We start from the raw sequence: 24,864 nt of genomic DNA, 5'->3' as shown, positions 1-24,864 counted from the left end.
AGAGAACGCAGCGGGGAGAGGGGGCGTTGGCGGTAGGGGAAGGCAGCAGGGCTGTCGGCGGCGGGTGGCCGGAAAAGGAAATGGGAGAGGGCGATTAGGGTTGACCCAGGTCGGATCCGGGTTCAATGAATATATATATATATATATTGGGTTTTTACAAGAACCACAACTAATTGTACAATTGAGAGATCCTTAAGTTCTCCACCTTTGTTGATATATCATTGCTTGCTTTGGTGTTGTCTCTAACCGAAGCCACCTTCTTTAACTTTAGGTAAGCCAGCTTTATGTGACCCGACTCATTGCAAAAATAACAAATAATTTTTCTAGAATCTCTATTGTTTTGCTTTCCAAAATGTAGAGGTCTATATGTTTTGGTAGTGACACTAGGTTTGGAGGCAACAAGAACGGCGTCACTAACTTTGTCCTCCTTCAATCTTCCTTCCTCCATGCTCAAATTGGTAAGTCTCACCAAGAGAAGGAATCTTGGATTTATGAAGCAACACCATTCTTACTCTTAATTCAGGCCTTAGACCATTAAGGAAAACAAAGAATTGTTCCCTCTTTAGTTCTTATCTAAGGCAGAGATCCACGGTGCTCTCCCACTTAAGCCCCAAGACAGCAAGTTCCTTCCATAGAATGATCATCTCATTGTAGTAGTCTCGGATGGATTCGTCACTTGCTTTAAGGACATCATCTTATAAAGGTCCCACCATTGAGCCATGTCCTTCATAATACACGTCTTTTAAGAATTCTCATGCTTCCTTGGCCATTTTGAATTAGGTCACACTATCAAGGATGAGAATACAAGGATTTTTGCATTGTCTATCTGCCACTCCATGTGTCTTCTTTCAAACTGAAGAGAGTGGCAATGGTCTTCTCATCTTCTTCAAGAAACCTCAAGTTCCTATCCACAATCTTTGTGAATGAAGGTTGAGGTTCCAGGCAATCTCTTTCAATGTACTTGATCAGACCTTTGGATAATATGTGGTTGTCCATAGTAGAGGCCCAAATATGGTAGTTGGATCTATTCAACTTGATGGGCATGGCGAACATGGATTCCTTCTCATTAATTAGCAAGAGAGGGAGAGAGTTGATGAAGAAAGAGAGTGATGAAGATTTGAAGCTTTGGCATGTTCTCCAAGAAGCTCGATCAACATGAAGGTCCACCAAAAGAAACAAGAGCCTATTGGCTCTGAAACCATGTAATGAAATTGATGAGAAAAGTGCACACACAAATCCACTATGAGATAATGCACATAAGCTAAGACAAGCACTCGAGCACTGACAAGCCACTAATGGGCTTAACACAAAATATAAAAAATATATTTTTATTAAATAACAATGCTCAAGAAAAGCATAGTAGAGCAAGGGGTGTAACCCCCATATATATACAAAATGAAGAAAGGCTAGCCATTGGTCTAGTCCCAATGGCTAACTGGCTAGCCATTGGGACTAGCCTAACGGCTAGTCTATGTTGACTAAAATACCCCTTGTAAAAGGGGTAATTACAAACTATTAGAGTACTAAAAAATAAAAAAACAGAAAATATACACATTTCCTGAAGTATAAATACATGCTAAAGTATATATGTATAAATACATATTCATATGAATATATATACACATATTTAACAGTGGTCAAGTTTCATCCCCTTGTAACTTTCATAGATATCAGCATATTCTCCATGTGTGCAATTACATGTCATGGTCATCTATGCTTAAAGCTGAGCAAAAGCATCATTACTATGAGTTGTGAGACAATTTCTTCTGTGAAATGTTAACAAGTTCTGAAAAATTCTTGCTGGAGTTTGAACATGTCTCTGATTGCTGTAAAGTTGATATCTTACCCAGGGGATCTTGGTTTGAACCTCAAGGTAGTGGAATCTTCTTTTGGTTATACGAGCTATCAGTATTTCCTGAAAAATTTGTACTTTGTGAGCAAATAAACTGAAAAAAGGTTGGTTTTACGTTTGGAGGACAGGCAGGTCCCTCTATTAAGGCCACAAATTTGTTTTTTTCATGCATGCATTTACGTTCATCGTCATCACTATTATAATTATCATGATAATTATTGTTTTGAAATTCATTTCTGATATTAGTTTCATGACTGTGAAATCCTTTCTCACCATTGATACCGATGAAATATGTGCTTCAGGCCTTCTGTGATTTGGAGCCAATTTATTCATATGAAGGCACTTATGATATCAACAGTCTTGTGACCGGCAGAGAAATCACAGGCATTGCAAGTTTCAAACCAGTTGCGCTTGCTAAGAGCAGTCGACTATAGAGATGCATGCAGTCTTCGTTAAACGTGGCGGCATGCAGATCCTGAATAAGCACTCTGAGGATTGTGAAAAGCAACCAACCGATAATGATGCTATCAGTGGGCTCCATGAACTCGCATAATATGATCTTTGTGGCTTTTGGAACAATATGTTAGAACAGTGTTGCTTTAATTCTTATATGGAAACAAAAGTTCTGTGCTATTCGTCTCTGTTAACTGAATGCAGGAACGCTTGTTTGTCTCAGCAGAAATCATACTTCAGGTTCTGCTGTGAGATCCACGACCTTTCTCTTTCCCCTTTCCATATATGCGCATGGGCGTCTGAATGTGTGCCAATTATGCTGTATTGCAGTCTATTGGAGCCAAACCTGCTTTGGTGATGGTCCTGATAACTGATGGCTGCCAGATCTCGCAGTAATTCGCTCTTCAGACCAGCAAAATGCTTTGGCTTAATCCATCAGACCCAGTGTTTTGAGTGAACTGGGCAAAGCTGCCGTGGATCCATTTATGCTGCAAATCTTGTTCTCGGCAAAATATCAGCGAGGAAAATATCACATTTTTTTTGAAAAATCTAACTTTTTTGCGGGTGAAACTATCAGTTACTGTATAATAATATAACATTCTATAAAAATATAAATAAAAGCATGATAATATAAGAAACTCTACAAAAAGTGTTCTATTGCAATTAAAATATGATATTTTCAGAACAGTCTATATTCTGAAAATGTCATTGTTTTTGGATATAATATATGCCTTGAGAGGATTGTCGATAACATGATGTTATCAAATATCGGTTATATCTGTGTCCATTCAGTCGGTTGGTTCAAGCAACTGCGTACTTTTCTTTAGGGGGTGCACACAGACCGGATACAGTATGATACTTTTATGATAATTGGCTGTTCCAACCGGGAACAGATCAGGTGATCTGCCAAATCACTTTTAGGAAAGTGATTTGGCATCCTCACCGTCTACAATATGAGATGAATCAATGGACGGTGAAGGTGTCAAATCACTTCCTTACAGTGATTTGACAGATCACCTGATCTGCTCTCGTTCCAACCCAATCCTGAAGCGATCTGTTTGCATTCCTACCTTTCTTGGGCATTGTTTGACCCAGTAGGTATATGACTATTCAGTTAATTTAAAGAGCCAAGTTCTATCATATCTGGACTTGGACGTACCTGCAGTCAGTTGACTTGCTTCAGAAAAGTTGTCCAGTACAGACCTTGAGAAAATAGCCAGGAGGAGAGAGTTTGAAATGGGGATTTTCTTTTACTAAAATCTAAACGCGTATTTAGATTGGATGCAAACTTATATAATTGGAATTTTTCGGGTGCAATTAGGATAAATTGTTTTCATTGGATCGGAGTTCAACTCTACTGCATTGGATCCAGAACCGATCCATCTCAGATTCAGACATTTTGATTAAAAGTCGTATCCGGGTTCAATTCTATCATTATCTGGACCATATCCAAACCCCTGTTCCAGCCCGACGTTTGGAAATGCAACAGGAGGCATTCGGAGATGTGGACCTTGAAAAACATTGAAATTGGGATGTTTTGAAGCAAACCAAGGCAGCCTCTAAATAGTTGCCACTAAAGATGGGCATGCTCTTAAAACACCTTTGGATCATTTACCTTGAAGAAGCAGAGGTGCGTGCTTCTTAAGGCACTGTTCTAACCTAATCTACTCATGTCTTAATCTAATAAAACGATGTTTTATTGAGTCCAACCAAAGCCCAAATTGATCTCACATCATGGCTAATCAAACAGGACTGTAGTAGAGAAACTGTTGATGATTTGGTGGTTTGTGTGTGTGTGAACCCATCCCATTGATGGATCCATTTTACATTTAATTTAATTCTAGTCATTCAACCAGGATTAGTAAATATTCCACATGTTTCCCTGGATGCCAATCAATGTTTATCTGTCAGATGCATCAGTTTGGATCACCAGATCGATATAGATCCTCTGACATCATATAGTGAGCATACCTCAAGCCACACAAAACACAGAAAATTGTTATGCCATTATCTGCTTTTTGTGTTTGCGTTCTAACCAAAAAGCCAAAAACAGATTAGTGATTTTTTTGTGTTTTATATGGCCATGAGTATTTTTTGTGTTTGAGACCTAACCAATGTTGTCAGTATCGGAGTGAATCGGGGCGGCCCGATACCGATACTCAAGTGAATCATTTTGAATCCGCCAAAAAATAATTAAAAAATATTACATGTCAACACGTGTTAAAGTCATTAAAATAATATAAAAATAAATTTAAGTATTTTTTATATTTATTTAAAAATAACCGATTCAGGGTGGAGGGCATCGATTTTCTGCGACAGGATAGGTATCGGACGGTACAAGCCCCTAAGCATCGATACTGACAACATTGGGTGCGAGAAGAGCCACGGTCAGGTGCCATCACATGGCAGATGCCCTCCGTCAGTTGTGGGGCCCAAAAGCAGATCGGAGGGCAGCTAGGTGAAGCAAAGCAGGTTATATGTTCCCCCCCGATGATTCACTGAATCCCACGTCTGTGTTCGGGGCTTTGAATGAGCACCACGTATACAAGCACATGGGGCTCGTATTCCCGTGTATGTTGACATAACTTTGCATCAGACTCTGGTGTTGTTGCAAAGACTTAAGTACCCTTTATTGCTATTCTTCTCATAAAGTGATGGTTTGAGAAAATGACAAAAATGTCTTTCATTCAAAAAAGAAAAAACAAATAGTTCAAAAAAAGGACAAACATGTCCTCTATCCAGAAAGTCGAGGATGATGTTGACTCTTCATAGTCTTCTTCTTTTTCTGTTCAAAAAAAGGACAAACATATTTTCTTCTTCTTTCTCCGTAAAACACTGTAAAACCCTTTCTCTCTCTAGAGAAGAAATCAAGGGAAACAAAGAGTTCTTCCTGAAGAAGGCCATGAACATCAACCCTCTCACTCTCTCTCCCTTCTCTCTCTACTTCTGTGCACATCCAACAGACGATCCTACATTGCTGCATCGTCATCTTCTTCTTCTTCCTTCTTCGTAAAACACTGTAAAACCCTCTCTCTCTGTAGAGAAGAAATCAAGAGAGGTAAAGGGTTCCTCCTGGAGAAGGCCACGAACACCAACCCTCTCACTCTCTCTCCCTTCTCTCTCTACTTGTGTGTCTGATTTAGAGTTTTTGCCCTTACAGGAGGGGGGTCCGGGGGCTCCCCCCCGGCGCGGTCAGCGGGCGGGGGTCCAGGGGGGGCCGCCCCTGGCGGGGGGCTCGGGGGGCAGCGCCCTTCGGACCAAATTTTTTTTGGGCCTTCCAAAAATGATTTGTAGTATTATCGGGCTTTCCTACAGCAATTTCTAGCATTTGTAGTGTCTTCCGTAAATCGCGAAACGCTATAGCGATTTGTAGTGTCTTCCGCAAATCGCTATAGCGATTTGTAGTGTCTTCCGCAAATCGCTATAGCGATTCACAAATCGCTATAGCGATTTGTAGTGTCTTCCGCAAATCGCTATAGCGATTTGTAGTGTCTTCCGCAAATTAGGACCAACTTGTCAGAGTCATATCTCCCTAACCGGAGGTCATATTCCAAATTCGCGATTTGTAGTGTCTTCCGCAAATCGCTATAGCGATTTGTAGTGTCTTCCGCAAATTAGGACCAACTTGTCAGAGTCATATCTCCCTAACCGGAGGTCATATTCCAAATCCGTAAAAAGTAGTGTCTTCGTTATTGAGTCTAGTTTATTTCTGTAAATTTTCATCAATTTCTATTGTCATTTCATTCCCCATTTTAACTTCAACGATACATTACAACCACAATCATCAAAAGAAAGATTGCCCAAGCTAAGAGTCACCGTTCTCGCTCTCCTCCTCGACAACAACCCAGTCGGTGCAGTCGCGCTGAGGATGGCCAGCAGAAGCTCCACCACGTCGTCTTCTTCTCCCTAGCGAGGAGGTCTCAGCGGAGCCGTCGTTCCGGTGACGGGTGTTCATCTCGTTCCCTGGAGTTGAAGAGTTGTGGAGTCTGATTTAGAGTTTTTACCCTTACATAAAGGGGGGTCTGAGAGCTCCTCCTAGTGTGGGTAGCATCATTCAACTTGAAGAGTTATGGAGTCTGATTCAGAGCTTTTACCCTTACAGAAGGGGGGTCTGAGGGCTCCTCCCAACGTGTTCATGGCTTTTTGCCCTTACAGAAGGAGGGATTTACATTTCGTAGAACACCTGTCACCGGAACGAGATGAACATGTTTCTTCTCTAGAGAGAGAAAGGGTTTTACAGTGTTTTACGGAGAAAGAAGAAGAAAACATGTTTGTCCTTTTTTTGAACAGAAAAAGAAGAAGACTTTGAAGAGTCAACATCATCCTCGACTTTCTGGATGGAGGACATGTTTGTCCTTTTTTTGAACTATTTGTTTTTTCTTTTTTGAATGAAAGTTATTTTTGTCATTTTCTCAAACCATCACTTTATGAGAAGAATAGCAATAAAGGGTACTTAAGTCTTTGCAACAACACCAGAGTCCGATGCAAAGTTATGTCAACATACACGGGAATACGAGCCCCATGTGCTTGTATACGTGGTGCTCATTCAAAGCCCCGAACACAGACGTGGGATTCACTGAATCATCGGGGGCGAACATACACAACCCTCTCTAGGTGAAGGGGAACAATCAAAGTGTGCCATGTGATTCTGGCTCCTGCGAGTAGGCATATGGGAGTGACAAATTTGACTTCTTGAGGCACTCAAAAAGCAAAGCAGCCAAGTAAATTGGGTGACCGGATACAAGAAACAGAAGAATTGGTTCATACCAGAGAATACAAATTAGGTGAGAAAGAGAACCAGCTGAACCCAGCAATCCACTTCTCTTGCAGAGAAGGGCACCTTGGGAACCAATGCCATGTCCTCCTAGAGACCATGTAAACCACAACTTCTGGCCAAATCGAGCAATACACGCACACAAAATCCCCATGCCCAATGCAGTGAATGTGCTGATAATTGTGGTAACAGATCCCCAGCAACTTCCTGCACATCACATCTGGCAACCTCTGCAGCTCTACCACCTCCCTCCCTCCTTCCACAACCTCCCACACACCCAGACTCCTTGAGACCCCATGATCTCCCACCCCTCCCACCATGTACAGCTTCTCATTGCAGCTAGCAAGGCGGACGAATGCCAGTGAATCAGGCATCTCTGCAACCAACCTCTCCCACTTCCCACTCTCCACTCTGAATCCCATAATTGAGAAAGGATCCGGGCCTACGACGACATAGAAGACGCCGTTACAGAAGACTGCTTGCTGATTAGAACCGCTCAGCAATGCTGGATCAAGACCCCGAATCGCGCTCCATCGACAGCGGAGAGAGTCGTATAGGTGGAATCCTGACAAGGAGCCAGCCATGATCGTGTACTCAAAAGGACTTGAAGCAACCATGGATGCACTGGTGATGGCGGCATCGGAGAAGAACCGGAGAGATCGGAACGATTTGGTGAGCGGGTTGCAGACGAAGAGGCGCGGAGAATTGCGAAATGTGAAGAGGATAAGACCTGATGAGGAAGCAGAGAGGATCAGTGATGGGGGAGAAGGGAAGGGGAAGGGGAAGGGGAGTGATCTCCAGTGGCCACGGAAGAAGTCATAGAGTTGGAAGTGGGATTGGAGACGCGGGTGAGAGAGGAGGAGGTAGGTGGTGGTGGAGAGAGGGGGAGAGGAGGCTTTGAGCGGGGAGTGGAGGGAAAGGAAGGATGGGGATTGAATGAGGGAGCTGAAGTGTTTGCAGGTTGGTCTGAGGAGGAGGAAGAGAGGAGGGGGCAATCGAGCTAAGACTTGTTCAAGGAGCTCAATAGGCAGCTGGCCCCATATGACAGGGTCCATTTTTCCCCACAATGGACTCGAGGAGAGGGATGTATCGTTTCGTGAAGGGGGAGCCCCCTGGCGTGTTGGTGTTGAAGAGGAGGAGGATTTTTGCTGCTGGTTATACCAGAAATAGGGAAGCTGCAGGGTTTGGTATTCTAGGGTAAGTTTATCTAACCTAGAAAACCTACCCACAAACATGCCAAAATTTTGTGTTTTTTAAAAGTTCTGATTGTACAGCATGATGGGTTTAGGATCATGAATTTTGGATAGAAAAAATGGTATTTAAATCTTAGAAAATTTATGAAAATTGTATGCCGTTGATTTTTGAAATTTATAAAAACCTATCCATGCATCAGAATCAAATGCTCCGGGAAATTCCTATAAAAACAAGCATATATAGATCACATCTCTAATGTCAGAATTTTGAAAAGAACATCAAAATTCTAATAAAACGTGTAGTGAGTAGGTTTGGCATATTTTTTAGTGGGTAGGTTTACATTCCTCTCTCTCTCTCTATATATATATATTTCAATTTTATTGAATTTCATAAATTTTAAGAGTAATATATATACACGCCGTGGTTCAATACTAGCATATTATGGTGGTACCCATTTAGTAGTCGTTGGATCATACAGGATCCAATGGCTGGTGTTTCTGTCAATAAAGTTGTTAAACGTGGAAAATGAAGCACATTCTCTGACCCGCTTGGCTTTTAATGAGGGCAAATCAGGTGCAATCATATTGCACACTTTGATTGTGCTGCTGCACCTGGCTGCCCTCCATCTGCTGTTGGGCCTCACATTCTAGCTTTTAAAAGTCAGCTCATTAAGGCTCAGTTTGAAAACTGGCTCTCAGAGGGAGTTCATGCATTTGAAACAGATCTTGGTAGCTACCACCTCCCTAGTGGTTACCAAATCCAAGATTTGGTGCAAGTAAAAAGGAACAAAATCTCACTTTGGTTCCTCAATGCATAAGCTCCCATCTTGGGATAGTATACCAACAGAGCAGCTCGTGATTTAACTTGGTTATCTTGTCATGAACTCATTTATGATCGGCTTGTATGGTTGTAGAGCTGAGCAACGAGTAGCTCATGTAGCTTAAAAGCGTCGAGCTTGAACACAAAGTGTTTGACTCGCTTGGCTTGGCTCAGAAGAGGTTATATAGATAAAATATATATATTTGTTATGTATAATATATAAAAAGTTGAAACATAAAACATATATATAAAAGAAGGATGAATGAAAAATATATACATGACCCTCAAGGAGTTTTGTGCAGTGGAGGGGGCCTTGGCCATTAGACATGGTCAGGGTTCCATTCCCATGAGTGTTAAACCACTTGCATTAATGAGGGTAAGGCATAAGTATTTGATCAGTCAAAGCTCAGTGACTTGTTATTCCAAACTTGTGAAAAATGGATTTCAGAAACGAGATCTCAAGCCTAAAGGCACGTTCTTAAGATCACTATCTTTAGAACTTCAATTGTCCCACTCCGAGAAGTTCGAAGAAGCGAAAAGGGGTTTGTTGCGATTGAGTTCCCAGGATACAACTATGCTTGAACCTCAAGAGAGTCACTGCTTCGCACAGACAAATGATCTCTACCACACTTGTACTTAGCAAGCCAAATCGAGAAGAAGGAAGAAGAAGATTAGAGAGTCAGAAAATTCTTATGTTCTCAAAAGACGAAAATAGAAGATATTTATAGACTTTTAGAGAGGCCAAAACGTTTTGCGATAAATGAGATTAATGGTCATAAATCTGACGGTTTGAAAATAGGACGAAAAGGTACATGAACGGTCACCAACCTTTGACTGTCAATCAAAGGCCTTCAAAACCGTCCAACAGTCACAAAGCGACATAAACTCAATATAAATGTTATTAAAACCTTTCAAACGGCCAGATATCTCAAAACTGAAAAATCAAAATGGACATTTGTGCCTCATATGCACCTCGCACCGCTGCGAAGTGCAAAGTGCGCCATCAAAACACCACATTGCGCCTCAAGCGCCCTTGCGCACACACGCGCGCGCGTGCGCACGAACGACGCGTCCATTGTTGCACGATGCGCAACAACGTCCGCAAGCCACCCAAAGACACAAGGCTTACCAAAGTAAATAATAGAGAACAAAGCCTATATTTAAACCACTAGAAAAACTGATTTCTCTTAGATATGGGATTAAACATTTTTAAGCACTTTTGGTGGAAAGAAATCACCAATTTTAAAACTTTCCTAACAATCCCCCATTAGTTTTAAAATATATTTGGCTTGCATAGAAACTTATGCATCAGTGAGAGTGTCTGCATGACTTGAACCCCCACTATTTGAAAGAAAACCTAAATTAACCAAGGTGCTAAGTGGACTTACCTTGAACTTAGCTCCTTATATTGTTAACGGAGTTTTCAATCATACATAGGTTTCCAAAAGTTCAATTGTGTGGATTTCAAGTTGGCACATTTAGAGTATTGTGCTTCCCTGGATTCATGAGTGCTCTAGAGAATTGTCAATTCTCATACGAAATAACTCACACTTCTACACTCATATAGGTGAGTTTGTCTAGGTGTATTGTAACACGCACCCTAGCCTTAAGGCTTACGAACTCATTAAGAGCTATTAGCTCAACCCTCATATTAGTTACAGCTCATGAGCATACATCAGTAATGGGCTTACATAAATGTGCTCAATATCTGTCATTCACCAATTTGTTTCCCATTGAACCTATGCATGTGGGATCTCCAGCGCTCTAGGTTGGGTATCCTTAGGTGATGACTTAATTGACTTAATTCCCATTTCCCTCGATGTTTTATTAATGACATCTCTCGAAAGGCCTTTCGTAAATGGGTTTGCCAAATTTTGACATGACTTCACATATTTCAATAAAATAATATTGTCATCAATCATTTATCTTATAAAACTGTCTTAGACTAATATGTCTAGACTTTCCATTGTATTTCATATTACTTGTTTTACATATAGCTGATTGGCTATCACAAAACATTGAAATAGTAGGTATAAGCTTCTCTCCTAGTGGAATATCCACTAGCATATTCTTAAGCCATTCAACTTCTCTACAAGTAGATGCCAAAGCAATAAACTCAGATTTCATTGTAGAATGAGTTATACAGGTCTGTTTCTTAGACCCCATGCAACTGCTCCTCCACCAAGGGTAAAAACTCAACCACTCGTAGACTTAGAATCTTCAAAGTCGGTATTCCAACTTGCATCACTATACCCTTCAATAATAGCAGGAAACTCGGTATAGTGAATTTCATAGTCTAAAGTATGCTTTAGATATCTAAGAATCATGTTCACTACATTCCAGTGTTGATGACCAGGATTATTAGTGTATCTACACACTTTACTCATTGTATAGGCAATATCAGGCCTTGTACAGTTCATTGCATACATAAGGCTACCTACAACACTGGCATATTTTAATTATTGAACACTTGCACCAACATTAGGAGTCAATTTCATATTTGGATCATATGGTGTGCATACCGGTGAACTATTCATATATCCATACTTTGTAAGAATTTTCTCAATATAATGTGATTGACATAGTGCAATGCTATTATTATTTCTTACAATTTTGATTCCTAAAATAACATATGCCACACCCAAATCTTTCATACAAAACACTGAAGATAAAAATCTTTTTGTTTGATTTATGCATTCACTATTGGAACCCAAAATAAGCATATCATCAACATATAAACAAATAATGATAATTGAGTTACAATCTACTTTACTGTAAACACATTTGTCAGTATCATAAATTTTAAAACCATTATGTACCAGAGAACTATCAAACTTTTCATGCCATTGCTTAGGGGCTTGCTTTAATCCATATAAGGATTTCTCAAGTTTGAAAACTTTGCGCTCTTGCCCTAGCACTACAAAACCTTCAGGTTTCTCCATATATATCTCTTCATCTAATTCTTCATTCAAAAAGCCCGTTTTCACGTCCATTTGATAGATTTGAAGCTTATATATGGCAGTCATGGCAATCAAAATTTCAATAGTAGATATTCTATTTACAGGAGCAAAAGTATCAAAATAATCAATACCTTCTTTTTGTTTAAAGCCTTTTGCAACGAAACGAGCTTTAAATTTATCGATTGTACCATCAGTTTTTAATTTCTTTTTGAAAATCCATTTGCAACCAATAGTTTTGCAACCAATAGTTTTGCAACCAACAGGTAAATACACTAATTTCCAAACATTATTAGACATAATTGATTCTATTTCATCTTTAATAGCTTCTCTCCAAAAGGCAGCATCTTGAGAAGACATTGCCTCTTGAAAAGACAGAGGATCATTCTCAATTAGAAATGTATAAAAGTCAGAACCAAAATTAGTTGGTTTTGTAATGCGTTTACTGTGTCTAACTTTAATTTCTGGTTCATCAGCACAATCATTAGAATATTCAATCATGTCATTAAGGGGATGTTCATCTACTGTAATGCGATTGCCATCAAGAAGAGAATCAACTACATTTTTATGTTCTATGGAAGTTGCATCTCTAGATTCTATAATAACATCATTAACAATGTCCAGAAATCTATATGGTTTATTATGTTCAGCATACCCAACAAATGCACATTTAAATGCTTTAGGTCCAACCTTCTTCTTTTTATTTTCTAGAATTTTAACATATGCTAAACAACTCCAAACACAAAAATAACTAAGATTAGGTTTCTTACCAAAACACAATTCATAAGGTGATTTTTCAGATTTGGAATAAGGAACTCGGTTAAGAATATAACAAGCAGAAAGTATAGCCTCTCCCCATAAGTTGGAATGCAAACTCGTATTAAGAAGCATAACATTCATCATTTTTATAAGTGTTCTATTTTTCCTTTCTGCTATCCCATTTTGTTCAGGAGTTCTAGGTGTTGAAGTTTGATGGATAATGCCATTATCTCTACAGAATTTATCAAATTCTCCTCCTAAGTATTCACCTCCTCTATCTATTCTTAAATGTACAATATTTGTTTTAAACCTATTTTGTACTTTAGCAAGATAAAGAAGAAATTTGGAAAATGCTTCAGATTTATGTTTCAACAAATAAACATAACAGAATTTCAAGTAATCATCTATAAAGGTAATAAAGTACCTATTACCACCATGACTCAAAACATTATCCATCGTACACACATCAGAATGCACTAATTCAAGCAATTTATAATTCTTTTCTACACTAGAAAACAAGAGTCTAGTTAGCTTAGTTTGAATGCATGTCTCACACTTATGTTTATGTTCTATTCTAACATGACAAGGAAGAAGACCAAAGTTATTCATATTATGAATGCAACGAGAATTTTTATGTCCTAATCGTGAATGCCAAAGAAAATAAGAGTCAACCATATACACAGAAGTAGTAGCTTCATTTATGCTCATCTTGAACATACCACCAGTGGCAAACCCTTTTCCTATAAAGATTTTTTCTTTGGTCACAGTTACAATCTCAGACTCAATAACAATCATAAAACCATTTCGTGACAGAAGATTTGCAGAGATTAAATTTTTTTGAACTTATGGAGCATAGTGGACATTCTCAAGTGTTAAGACTTTTCCGGAGGTGAACTTAATTTCCATACTCCCTTTTCCCAACACTTTAGTTGAGGAAAAGTTTCCCATAAAGAGATTGCATCTCTCCTCCACTACATCATACGACTTGAACAAGTTCCTGTCGTTTGCCACATGAACAATGCTTCAAGTATTCAGGTACCAGTCCTTATTTGCAGTCACCATAAAGGTTTCAGAGATTACAACAACAAGCCTCTCTTCTGACTTATTTGGCTTAGGACCAGTTTTCTTCTGTTCTCTACATTCTCTAGCAAAATAACCAAACTTGCCACAAACATAACAACTAATTTTCTTTTTATCAATTGCCTTTTTCCCTTTCACAAAATTCTTTTTGATTTTCTGGGTTTTCATGATTTTTTCACCCTTGTTACTAACAAAATTCACTTTAGGATAACCTTCTTTAGGACTCGAATTCTTTTTGTCACGAAGACGAGTCTTCTCCTCAATTCGGATGTCCTTAAGAAGACCATATAAAGTGATTTTCTCATTTTTATGTTTTAGGTGATTCCTATATTCTTTCTAGGAATCCGGTAGTTTTCCAATAATGACAGCAACTTGGAAGTCATCAAGGTCTGACACTGTGACAGGTACGTGCCCTTGGGCAAAATCGCGTATTTTAGGGTTTTATTCAATTTTCATATTAAAATAATGTTAAAAACATATTTTTTTGAATGCAATTTAATTTTAGGTTTATCAGAACTATCATTTTTTACTGATTTTTGAATTCATTTGATATATTATTTGATTAAATCATGAAAACAGGGTGCTCGCGGAGTCTCAGTTTGAGTAAAACACTGGCGAAAATCACTATTTTTGTAATATTTCAATTTTTTTATAAAAAGTTTTATGTTTTTAATGTTTGATCATGTTTATAATCATGCTAGGGTGCTTCACACCCGATTTGGTGTTTATTTGAATCCATTTGAGCCCTAAATCAAAAGTTTTACCAAAATCTTTTATGAAAACCCTAATTTCAAGGTCATAGTCTTGTTTTCAGGGGTATTTTTATTATTTTTTTCCAAATTCTGAATTTCAAAATTATTTATCTTTATTATTTATTCAATTTTATATCAGCTTTTATTATGTTTATCTCAGGGAAACATGAAAAAAGGCTTATATCCAGATAAATTCATCAATTTTCAGATATTATTGGATAAATCCAGAAAAGCCGACATATCTTCACTAACAAGTTTTAGTTTTGCAAGGATATTCAAAATTGTATTTTCTTTTATTTTCTTTTATTTCAATTTAATTAGTGATGTAAATTGTAAATTTGGAATAAGAATTTAAATTGCTGCTTAGTTTAGGCCGCATTACATAGCGTGCGCGCGAACGGCGCATCCGTTGTTGCACGATGCGCAGCAACGTCTGCAAGCCACCCAAAGACACAAGGCTTACCAAAGTAAAGAATAGAGAACAAAGCCTGTATTTAAACCACTAGAAAAACTGATTTCTCTTAGATATGGGACTAAACTTTTTTAAGCACTTTTGGTGGAAAAAAATTACCAATTTTAAAACATTCCTAACATGACTTTCTAAGGGGCAAGGGATGTGCCACGTGTTTACACCGTTGAAAAGGCGAGCGTAAGTATGACAGGCTGAGCTAGCGCAACTAGGTGTCTGATTTCGAGGGTGATTTTCTCATTCTTCATGAAAAAAAGAATGAAAAATATATACATAAAATACAAACTATTAAGTGTAAGATATAAAAACAAATATTTTAAGTGTTATATGTATATTCTATGTATAAATAGCATATAATGTTTTTACACGATGAACCAGCTCGTGTTCGGCTCGTCTCATTGAGGGACAAGCCAAGCTTGAACTTGGCAGTGTGAATATGAATATTTGTGCATTAAGTACATGATCACCCTCCATCCTGGGGGCAAGACCTGATGGAGGGCGATCGGGTGCTTAATGCACAATTTTTGTGCAGTCATGTTGCACCCGATCCAGACAAGAATATGACTTGGTAACCTGTGTCCATAACCTAAAGCAGTCAACGTAACGTGTTTGGATCGGTTCGTTACCTAGGTTAAGTCCGTTCAGTTAGACCTGATTTCACTCTAAGAACTGGCCTTAATTATTCTAATATTGAACTAATGTATTCAAGTCGCCATTAATTTCCTAACTATGTTGGCCAGATTTGATCCTTCTTGGGTTTGATCCAGACCCAAGGCTTTATGAAAGTGTCAATGGATTTGGACTAGGACCTTGTGAAATGGATCCAATTTGGTAAGCTATCTAATTCAAATCTGGCACTTTATTTTATTATAAGGACAAAATTAAGTAAATCTGAATAAGTATTCAAATCAAATTTAGTTTGACAGGATCGGACTGGTTCATATTTGCGCTCAGATTTGGATCAATATTTTCTATTGGTTTTGTGCCTGCATCCAAATCAAATTTAGTTTGACAGGATTGGACTGGTTCATATTTGCGCTCAGATTTGTGCTTTTGACATGAAAAGCCATTGTTTCCATCACAAGAAAATTGGATTCGAATATAATTAGGGCTGGTAAACGAACCCAGCAGCTCGTGGCTCGGCTCAGTTCAGCTCACCTGAAGCTTGTTCGTGATCATAAAGTTGGCTCGGTGAGGCGAACCACAAGCAGCTGGTATAGTGCAACTAAGCCGAGCATGAACAATTGGTGTTCTTCTAGGCTCGGTTGGTTTAGGTTCTTTTAGATGAGCTTATATAGGATTTTATATGTGATACATATTATAGAACATATGTAAGCTCACTTGGTTTAGTTGGGTATGTAGGAAACCAAGAGGTCAGGGTTTCCATTTTTCAATGCGGACCCTATAAAAAATGGATTTTTATTTAACGGGCCACTCATAACCCAGCTCATATGGCTCGGGCTCATATGAGCTCGAGCTTGGCTCCAGTCGCACAAGCTAACCGAGCCGAGCTAAGCAGTGTCTTGCTGTAAATGAGCAGAGCCCGAATAACCCTTGTTCAGTTGGCTCGGCTCATTTACCAGCCTTATATAAGTCTGTTACATCATTTTTAATTCAAACCTGGATCTCGCGGCTTACGTTTTTGATATAGATTCATAACCTATGTACGACCTGTATAATCCTCCCGGCAGTACATATGATCAAATCAGGTAGGGTACCTAAGCTGATTCTGAACACGGGTCATTCTTTATTTGGATCTGGCCCCAAATCCGACACCCTGACAGCACTAGGAATAAACTTCAGTTTTAATAAGTGGGCAATGAACTTGTAGTAAATAAAAAAAACAGTCATAGTAAAATTTTTAATTTTCTAAAAAATATCACCGTATGTTGTTGACTAAATTTGTATTTATGGCAAAAAAAAACTTTTTTTTCTTTTGTTTCGGTGATTCCTCATCACTTTTACTTTTATTTTTAAATTGATTCACGTTTCTGTAAAAAACAAAAAAAAATAGAAATCTCGTTGACACAAGAAAAGTTAGCATGTTTGCTTTGGTCACAGGTGGTGAGGAAAAAATCGCAGCTGAAGAAAGCAGATCAAGAGATCTTGGCATCTTCACCGTCCACAATGTACACAAGGACTTAGTGGTCCTTTGGAATGAAGCAATGGATGGTGAAGATGTCAAATCACTTTAAGAAAATGATTTGACAGATAAGCTGTGATTGTTGGTCACAAGGTCAAATCTTGAGACCAACTTTCAAAAGATTCAAGACAAAAATAACTAGGGCTGGCAATCAATTTCACAGTTTGTACTTTCTCATGTTTCACTAACCTGAGAAAGTGTAGTCACATTCACAGCAGCTTGAACAAATTCAAGACACACAGGGCATTGCATTTCTCCCATGGAGCCTACGTTTCTGATGAATTTATTAAGGGCAATATCTTTAATGCACCAGGGAATATGAAATCCATTATTTAATGCGAGAGAGAGAGAGAGAGAGAGAGAGAGAGAGAGAGAGAGAGAGAGAGGCGTTGTGGCTGTTTCATTCCTTGCAAGGGTCAAGTCAAATTCGAGCACAGTAACCCCCCACAAAACTATTATGGTGGTCAAGAGTGCACCTTAAATGAGCGAGAGCCCTATAAATTGGTGGGATTGATAATCTGCCACAAGAAACTTGGTGTGCCCTCTAACCCACTTGTGATTGCAATTGCAAAGAAACTATCTTACAACAATGAGCGCGCACGGAAGGTTTCTAACAGCATTGGCTCTATGCTTCTGTTTCACGTTCAACCTGGCGCATTGCACCAGTGACGTATGCATAACAGCGCAATCATACGGCTATGAGTGTCACGAGTATAATGTATTGTATTTGTTCAATCTTTGATGTATATGTATATATGTATATGTATGTGAACCCGCACATAAGTGCATTGGTGAAATAATCTATTTAAATCTCATGAATGTGGCCTTGTGCATGGGCAAGGAACGTAATAAAAAAAAGAAGGAAGATGAGTTCTTATTGATCAATTTATATATATGTCGTGCCCATGCAGGTAAGTACAGAGGACGGGTACATCCTTGGCTTGCAGAGGATCCCTAGAGGACGAGCACGTAGTGATATCGGGATTGTGGCCAAACAACCGGTCTTGCTGCAACATGGTATACTAATGGTAAGGTATTAAGCATTAGGTGCTATGCATACATGTTGAGCCTCCATACGTACGCATGGAATTTCATTTTGCTACAACTTGTTATAATGGATTTGCTGCTGGGTGTTAGGATGGACTGGCTTGGGTGGTGACTCCTCCGGGCCAAGGCTTGGCGTTCGTGTTGGCCGATGAAGGGTTCGATGTATGGATCGCCAATGCACGTGGAACGAGACCTAGCAGACACCACAAGTTGCTGAATGCCGATATGGACCCTGTCTCTCTCTCTCTCTAAAAAAAAATGCCAATATCTTAAAAATGTAGTGTTTTTATCACATTTCCATAGGCCGAGATAATAACAAAAAAATGCAATATGTTCAAAACATTGCATATTTTGAAAAAATGTCATGATTTTATCCAAATATTAACACAACAAAAGAAATTTTATCTTATTTATATTTTTGCTTATGTATCTTCCATGTATTATTTGCCAACATTTTCTTGGATTTTCCCATGAAAACCATCCCTCAAGGTGATTTGTGATATTAATGCACTCAGCATCCTGAAAGAACTCTTCATGCAGGCCTACTGGGCGTGGACATGGGTTGAATTGGCAAATTTTGATCTCACTGCCAACGTTGATTTCGTGTCCAATCTCACCAGGCAAAGAGTAAATTATGTTGCCCATTCATTCGTAAGTAAGAAAAACATGTTACTTGCACTCCTTTTAGGTAACGACTTGTGTAAAACATGGGAGTCCTCTGTTCATGTAGGGAACTTTGACTGCCTTGGCATCCTTCTCCCAACATAAGTTGGTTGACAAAGTGAAAGCTGCTGCTCTCTTGTCCCCAATTGCTTATCTGAGCCATATGACCACGGCAATTGTCCAAATAGCTGCCAACCTCTATGCTGATGAAGTATGGTTTCATAAACTAGACATGTATATTGACTAGGATTATATATAATAATAATAATAATAATAATAATAATGGGCATGGTGCCAAATGAAACATGCTAATGAATTTTGATGTTTTCTTTCAATTTCTAGCTGGGAAGGTGTGATTTATATGTTTTTTTTATAGGAATCACTTCTTAGAGCATTTGATTATGATGCATGGATGTGTTTTTATAAGGTTTCAAAAAACAATGGCCTACAATATTTATAAATTTTTGAGGCTCCAAACACCATTTTTTTTCATCCAAAATGCATGATCCAATTGTTGATTTCTAGTAAATCAATCATGCCGAACACATCTATGAGGTCAAAATATCAAAAATATACCGAAACATATGTGCTCATGTTGTAGGTTTTCATTTTATATATATATATATATATATATATATATATATATATATATATATATATATATATATATATATATATATATATATTCTTGCATCATTGTCACTGATATCAGACATATTTTGAAAAATATCGCAAGAAATACCGATATTTTAAGGTAGCCGATATTAAAGGAAATATTTCACAATATTTTTAAAATATCGCCTGAAGACAAAATATCATGATATTTTTGAAAAAAAATCATTTTTTTATTTTAAGTTTGTATTTCTCATTTTTTATTTTTTTTATTTTAAAACCTTTAAAACATATTTCTTTATATTTTTGGAAGAAAAATATTACAAAACTTAATATTTTTTAAATTTTTTGTTGTTATTTATATTTTTTCCATTTTTTTAAACTTTCACAATATTTTCAAGATTTATCAACCTTTGAAAATCTCTCCAAGAAATTACCTTTAACATACAGGTGACTATGGTTGCCATATAGCAATTAATGGTTGGTACTGACATACGATGCAACTCATATTTCAGCTAGTTAGCATGTTGGGCATTCCAGAGTTTGTTCCACAAAGGTAAGCCTGACTCTTATTTCTCCTCTAGCACCTTCAGAGCTAGCTTTTTATGGTCATGCCAATCTTATTTCTCATTTCTGCCAACCATGTTACAGTGAAGCTGTAGACCTTCTGCTGAGGACCATATGTTCATTTCCTGGATTAAATTGCAAGGATTTGATGTCTGTCTTAACAGGTAAGGATACGAGTCATATATGCTGGAGAAGACTGTCTAGTTCATGAATAGCTTAGTCTAGAAGCATGAAAAGGCTGTCTAATTCGTCAAACTGAATTCTTTTTTGTTTTTTGCAAGGATATAATTGCTGCCTCAAGCCGTCGGCATTGGACACGTTCTTGAAATATGAGCCTCAGTCAACATCCACAAGGAACATTGTGCACTTGGCCCAGAGTAAGTACGAAATCTGAGTTATCCATCTTCTGGTTCATGCAGTCTAGAGTTGTCAACGGGTCAGGTTTGATTCAGATATCCAATGACTGATTACCATTTAGGAGGAGGCTGTAAAGGCATTCTAGGCATTCTCAATCTGGGGTTTTACATCTGAATTAGAATTCAAATCCGTAAAGGTGTTCTGGTTGTGTGATCCAAATATGTATACATGTTCGACCCTTTTGAATGGGGGTGGGAGGTGAGGGAACAATTGCACACTTTTGATGTTTTGCTGCACCTGATCACCCATCATCTGCTGTTGGGTCCCACAGTTGACCAACTGTATCCTAGGTGAACAGGTGCAGCAGCGCAGTCGTTTGTTTCATGCAGCTTTTATGTGAAAGTGTTGAGATCATAACCCTTGTATAGTCTTTTCTTACCATGAATGAAATAAGCATCAAGTGTGAAAGTGTCATACTGGTACAAGTGAGCCCTAGTTTTTCTCATCACTTACCACTTTTTATGTTTAAATTATTTCATCTCCCTCTTATCAAAGCTTTTACATGGAAAGGTTAAGCTGACATATTTTTCTTTTTCTTTTTAGAAATCTGTAATTATACTCATGTAAAGCTTTTTCTTTACCTGAGACTAAGTCATGGCACCTTATCCTCCCCTCAAGAGCTTGAGACATGCCCCCCTTAGGGATGACAATGGGGGGGGGGGGAGCAAGGTCTCCACTCCCGCCCCTGTCTCAAAATCCGAACCTCCATCTCCTCCTTCATCTTCCCATGGAGATGGATTTTAACCTACACCCCTGTTTCATGTCCTCCATCCCCGGTCCAAACGGGGGTGAGGGCCCCGTTTCTGTCTATTGTCATCTCTTAGAAGAATTGGGAATGGGATGGGGGCGAGACGGGGCAGGGCGGCGGAAATCGTAAGTCTATCTCCGCCTCCATATCCGTTTCATGCCCTTCATCCCTGGTCCAAACAGGGTGGGGCCCCGTTTTCCCCGGTCCACTGTCATCCCCAGCCCCCCTTATTAATTGATGGAGGCAGGCACTAAGTGTCGCATTGTGGTTTGGCATGATCACTGAATCTGCTTTCATGAAAAGAGATCGGGTACCATGTGCTGCACACTTAAGTGTGCTGCTGCACCTGATCACTCATCTTTTGTTGGGCTCCACGGCTGATAAACTGTATTCAAAAGGTGGGTGGTAATCAGGCTCAGCAGCAGATTGAAAGTGTGGAATCACATTGCACTTGAACTACCATCATCTCAGGACAAATCGAGCCGCCGCCTAGCCAGGTGTGGGGAACCCATGTGAGTAGCTGTGCCACATTTCACTTGAACAAATTTGATGCACTCATGCAGTGGTTAGAAGCGGCAACGTAGTCATGTACGACTATGGAGATCCCACCACCAACATGAAGAATTATGGGAAGGTGCAACCACCATCCTACAACCTCTCCAACATCCCGGCGGATCTTCCTCTCTTCCTCAGCTACGGTGGGAGGGATGCACTTTCAGACGTTCAAGATGTGAGGCTCTTGCTCGACGATCTCAAACTCCATCAGAAAGGCAAGATCACGGCTCAGCTTGTCGAGGACTATGCACATGCGGACTTCATCATGGCGTCCAACGCGAGGGAAAAAGTTCACACACCTATCATTGCCTTCTTTCATAATAATAGTGCTGTTCTGTGATTGATGCTATGTAACAATCCTCATCCTCATCCATGATGAGTAATTGATCCATTTTCATTTTGTTAGAACCTAGAAAGTATCATCTTCAATTGTTGACAAACCTCTCTCTCTCTCTCTCTCATATATATATATATATATATATATATATATATATATATATATATATATATATATAAATTGAAATATGAAGGCAACTGTTGACGATGAAAGGTTTTGGAATAACTTTGCAAAATATTTAGATAAGTGTTCAAATAAGACCCAAGTATGCTTTGCTTTTCAACTTAGTTTGGGTGTATTTAGGCAGGTGTTGACAACTTCAGCTAAACAAAGTCGCATTAAATTACTGTCTAATAAGAGTTCACTACAAGGAAGAGGGTTAATAGCAGTGATTTTTCTAGTTGCTATTGCTCTATTTGTCGCCGCTATTGTTTTGTAACGGTGAGCATAAATCATAGAAAGAAAATGACATTTATTGGCCAATAACAGTGACATTTGTAAGGCGTTAAATGATGAACCAATACCAACAAAGAATCTCGCTGGAACTGGAAACACTAATGCTAACGAAGTATCCTATAACAACGAGGTTGTTTTAACGGTGAGCCAAAGATCTTGTTGTTATAGGCTACCTATTGGTTATAACATTCTTGTCTAACGGTGAGCATTAACTCGCCGTTGTAGACAATAATAGCATGACAAGATCTGGCCTGTAATGGTGAGACAAAAATGTCGCTTTTTAGACTATAAATTGAAAACTAAAAATTAGTTTTAAAATTTGGTTTTTATATTTAAATACATTTACTTCAAATATACTAAAATTAGCCACTGAAACATACATTCAACAAAAATTAAATAAAAACGTCAAATACATTGGATGCTCTTATATCCTTGAAATTTATTAATTTTTGAAGAAATAAATTTTTTCATTGGATTATGAATAATTTCTCGTATATTCAGGATTGTATCATGACACTCACGGACAAGATGAGCTCATCCGAAAATTGATATATGAAGTGTCAATTTGGACATGTGAAAAAAAAACTAGCCTTAGATTTTAGTTACACAATATTTTGTTGTCATACATTAGAATGTAGTGTGCTTTTGTTTTTTGTCGAAGTAATAGTAGTTGTAACGTACCAAATTTTTATCTCAAAGTTCACAGATTTTTTTTTTCTTTAAATGGTTATTAGAAATCACAACGAAAATTTGAATTTGGATAAAAGATTTGGGCGAGTGACCGATCCATCATTCCATTCAACATATCAAATTAAATCTCAACATCCACATTTTAATAAAAGTTTATTACAAAATTTAAATTAATAATATCAGAGTCTCTTCAAAGTCTATAAAAAAATGTGAATGTCCTTAATCCAAAACACTAGCACAAGTGTAAAAGATTTGGCTTAAGTCCCGCCGCAACCTCCCGCCATCGCGTTGGTCATCTATTCATTACCTAAAAAAAAGTTTTCATAATAGGGTCATAATTAACAAGTCCTTATTAGAAAAATGTTATTCAATACACGTAAATTAAAACATGCATGCAAAAGAATATTCATACACTCACACATGCAGATATCAATAATCACTTTAAAGATGCATACATTGCAATGCTTCACACGAATACCAATCATACTCACTTGCATATCATTTTAATCATAAGCAATTACATATCCATGAACATTTAAATATGCAAGAGCACCTAATAATACATGTACTTGTCATTACAGAATGATCAACCCTTTATGCATGAGTGACTTTATTATCTTTAACTAGATTTTCTTTTGGCATGACATGACTAACTAAATACACAGTCAATTTAGGTTTCACTTCTTAGTCCTGTGGGTATGAACACATGCTTAAACCTTGATCAAAGCTATGGCGCATGAGTATTTTTATATAATTGTAGATTTAGCCTGGCTAGACAACTTTCACTAGTCCTACAGGCGAATGATGAGCGTATCGAGAGAGCGCTCCCAACACCGTCATTCCAATGCATCAATTTTTTACTCATGAGTATCTTATCATCCACGCTTCCGTCTATTGTGGAGGCTTTTCCTATCTTCATGGCTAGAGAAGAGCAACCATCTGTGCTAAAAAAATTAGTATTCAAGAAGTCAGACATACCACTTACCCTCTCATTATATGCATTTATCTTTAATGTTACATGATTAACCTCTTTAATTCATTAAGTCCATGCATTTCACACTATGAATCTACTTTAAAGATTTGACCTCTTTTGAGCTCATGGATGCACATACTTCAAATATAGTTTAGCAATCATGTATCATTGCACATTTTTACATTTTTTACTTTAGCATTCATTTATAAATAGGAAATGACCATAAGTAAATAGATGCATCCAAAAAACATTCATATTTCATGCACATTTCATTCACTGTGATATCAATTTGCAATGAAAGTCATTTGTGCCACAAGCACCATATTCAAATCGTGCTCCTATGTGGACACTCAATATCTACATATAATCAGTATAGAATTACATATGCAATACTATTAACTTCAGCATAAAATCATATTTCAATACCGGCAAGGTATCATATACATTAGTAACACAGTGCTTAGCTGATTCGGGATCCGTCGAACCCCCAAATTGTCTTACTATTTTGACTATCACAAAATTGTCTACAGTCTATGAACAGAGTTGA

General features: G+C 38.2%; 4 protein-coding genes across 4 annotated transcripts in view; 3 read left to right on the top strand and 1 right to left on the bottom strand.

Annotated features, from left to right (window-relative positions):
- Positions 1–2,485, top strand: part of LOC149842244 (acyl-coenzyme A oxidase 4, peroxisomal-like) — a 35,532-nt gene extending 33,047 nt beyond the window's left edge. The window contains exon 13 of the mRNA XM_089999025.1: positions 2,155–2,485. Within this exon, the coding sequence (XP_089855151.1) occupies positions 2,155–2,286 (132 nt within the window). The 3' untranslated portion in view covers positions 2,287–2,485. The remainder of the gene's footprint in view (positions 1–2,154) is intronic.
- Positions 2,486–7,066: 4,581 nt separating this feature from the next.
- On the bottom strand, positions 7,067–8,134 carry LOC149842243 (F-box/kelch-repeat protein At5g43190-like). Its single transcript, XM_090000618.1, has one exon. It carries the CDS (start codon positions 8,132–8,134, stop codon positions 7,067–7,069), a length of 1,068 nt encoding a protein of 355 aa, XP_089856744.1.
- Positions 8,135–8,145: 11 nt separating this feature from the next.
- On the top strand, positions 8,146–19,209 carry LOC149842242 (triacylglycerol lipase 2-like). Its single transcript, XM_090000617.1, has 6 exons — positions 8,146–8,276; positions 17,919–17,975; positions 18,169–18,280; positions 18,390–18,533; positions 18,840–18,950; positions 19,030–19,209. The coding sequence occupies exons 1-6, from the start codon at positions 8,146–8,148 to the stop codon at positions 19,207–19,209; spliced, it is 735 nt and encodes a 244-aa protein (XP_089856743.1).
- Positions 19,210–20,071: 862 nt separating this feature from the next.
- Positions 20,072–22,248, top strand: LOC149842241 (triacylglycerol lipase 2-like). The gene is made up of 4 exons (XM_090000616.1): positions 20,072–20,130; positions 20,226–20,305; positions 20,423–20,518; positions 21,870–22,248. The coding sequence occupies exons 1-4, from the start codon at positions 20,072–20,074 to the stop codon at positions 22,199–22,201; spliced, it is 567 nt and encodes a 188-aa protein (XP_089856742.1). The 3' UTR covers positions 22,202–22,248.
- Positions 22,249–24,864: the final 2,616 nt, after the last annotated feature.

This window comes from Nuphar pumila, chromosome 3 (assembly GCF_984573655.1).
Source record: "Nuphar pumila chromosome 3, dmNupPumi1.hap1.1, whole genome shotgun sequence".
In the NCBI taxonomy this organism is placed as follows: Eukaryota; Viridiplantae; Streptophyta; class Magnoliopsida; order Nymphaeales; family Nymphaeaceae; genus Nuphar; species Nuphar pumila.
This window is presented reverse-complemented; position numbering and strand designations above follow the sequence as displayed.

Excerpts from the sequence above, each read along its gene's own strand:
- LOC149842243 (XM_090000618.1), bottom strand. The coding sequence starts at position 8,134 with ATGGACCCTGTCATATGGGGCCAGCTGCCTATTGAGCTCCTTGAACAA.
- LOC149842242 (XM_090000617.1), top strand. The coding sequence starts at position 8,146 with ATGGACTCGAGGAGAGGGATGTATCGTTTCGTGAAGGGGGAGCCCCCT. Across the intron at positions 17,976-18,168 it reads TGTCACGAGTATAATGTATT|TACAGAGGACGGGTACATCC; the intron begins GTATTTGTTCAA and ends CATGCAGGTAAG. Across the intron at positions 18,281-18,389 it reads TGCAACATGGTATACTAATG|GATGGACTGGCTTGGGTGGT; the intron begins GTAAGGTATTAA and ends GCTGGGTGTTAG.
- LOC149842241 (XM_090000616.1), top strand. The coding sequence starts at position 20,072 with ATGCAACTCATATTTCAGCTAGTTAGCATGTTGGGCATTCCAGAGTTT. Across the intron at positions 20,131-20,225 it reads CCAGAGTTTGTTCCACAAAG|TGAAGCTGTAGACCTTCTGC; the intron begins GTAAGCCTGACT and ends ACCATGTTACAG. Across the intron at positions 20,306-20,422 it reads TTTGATGTCTGTCTTAACAG|GATATAATTGCTGCCTCAAG; the intron begins GTAAGGATACGA and ends GTTTTTTGCAAG.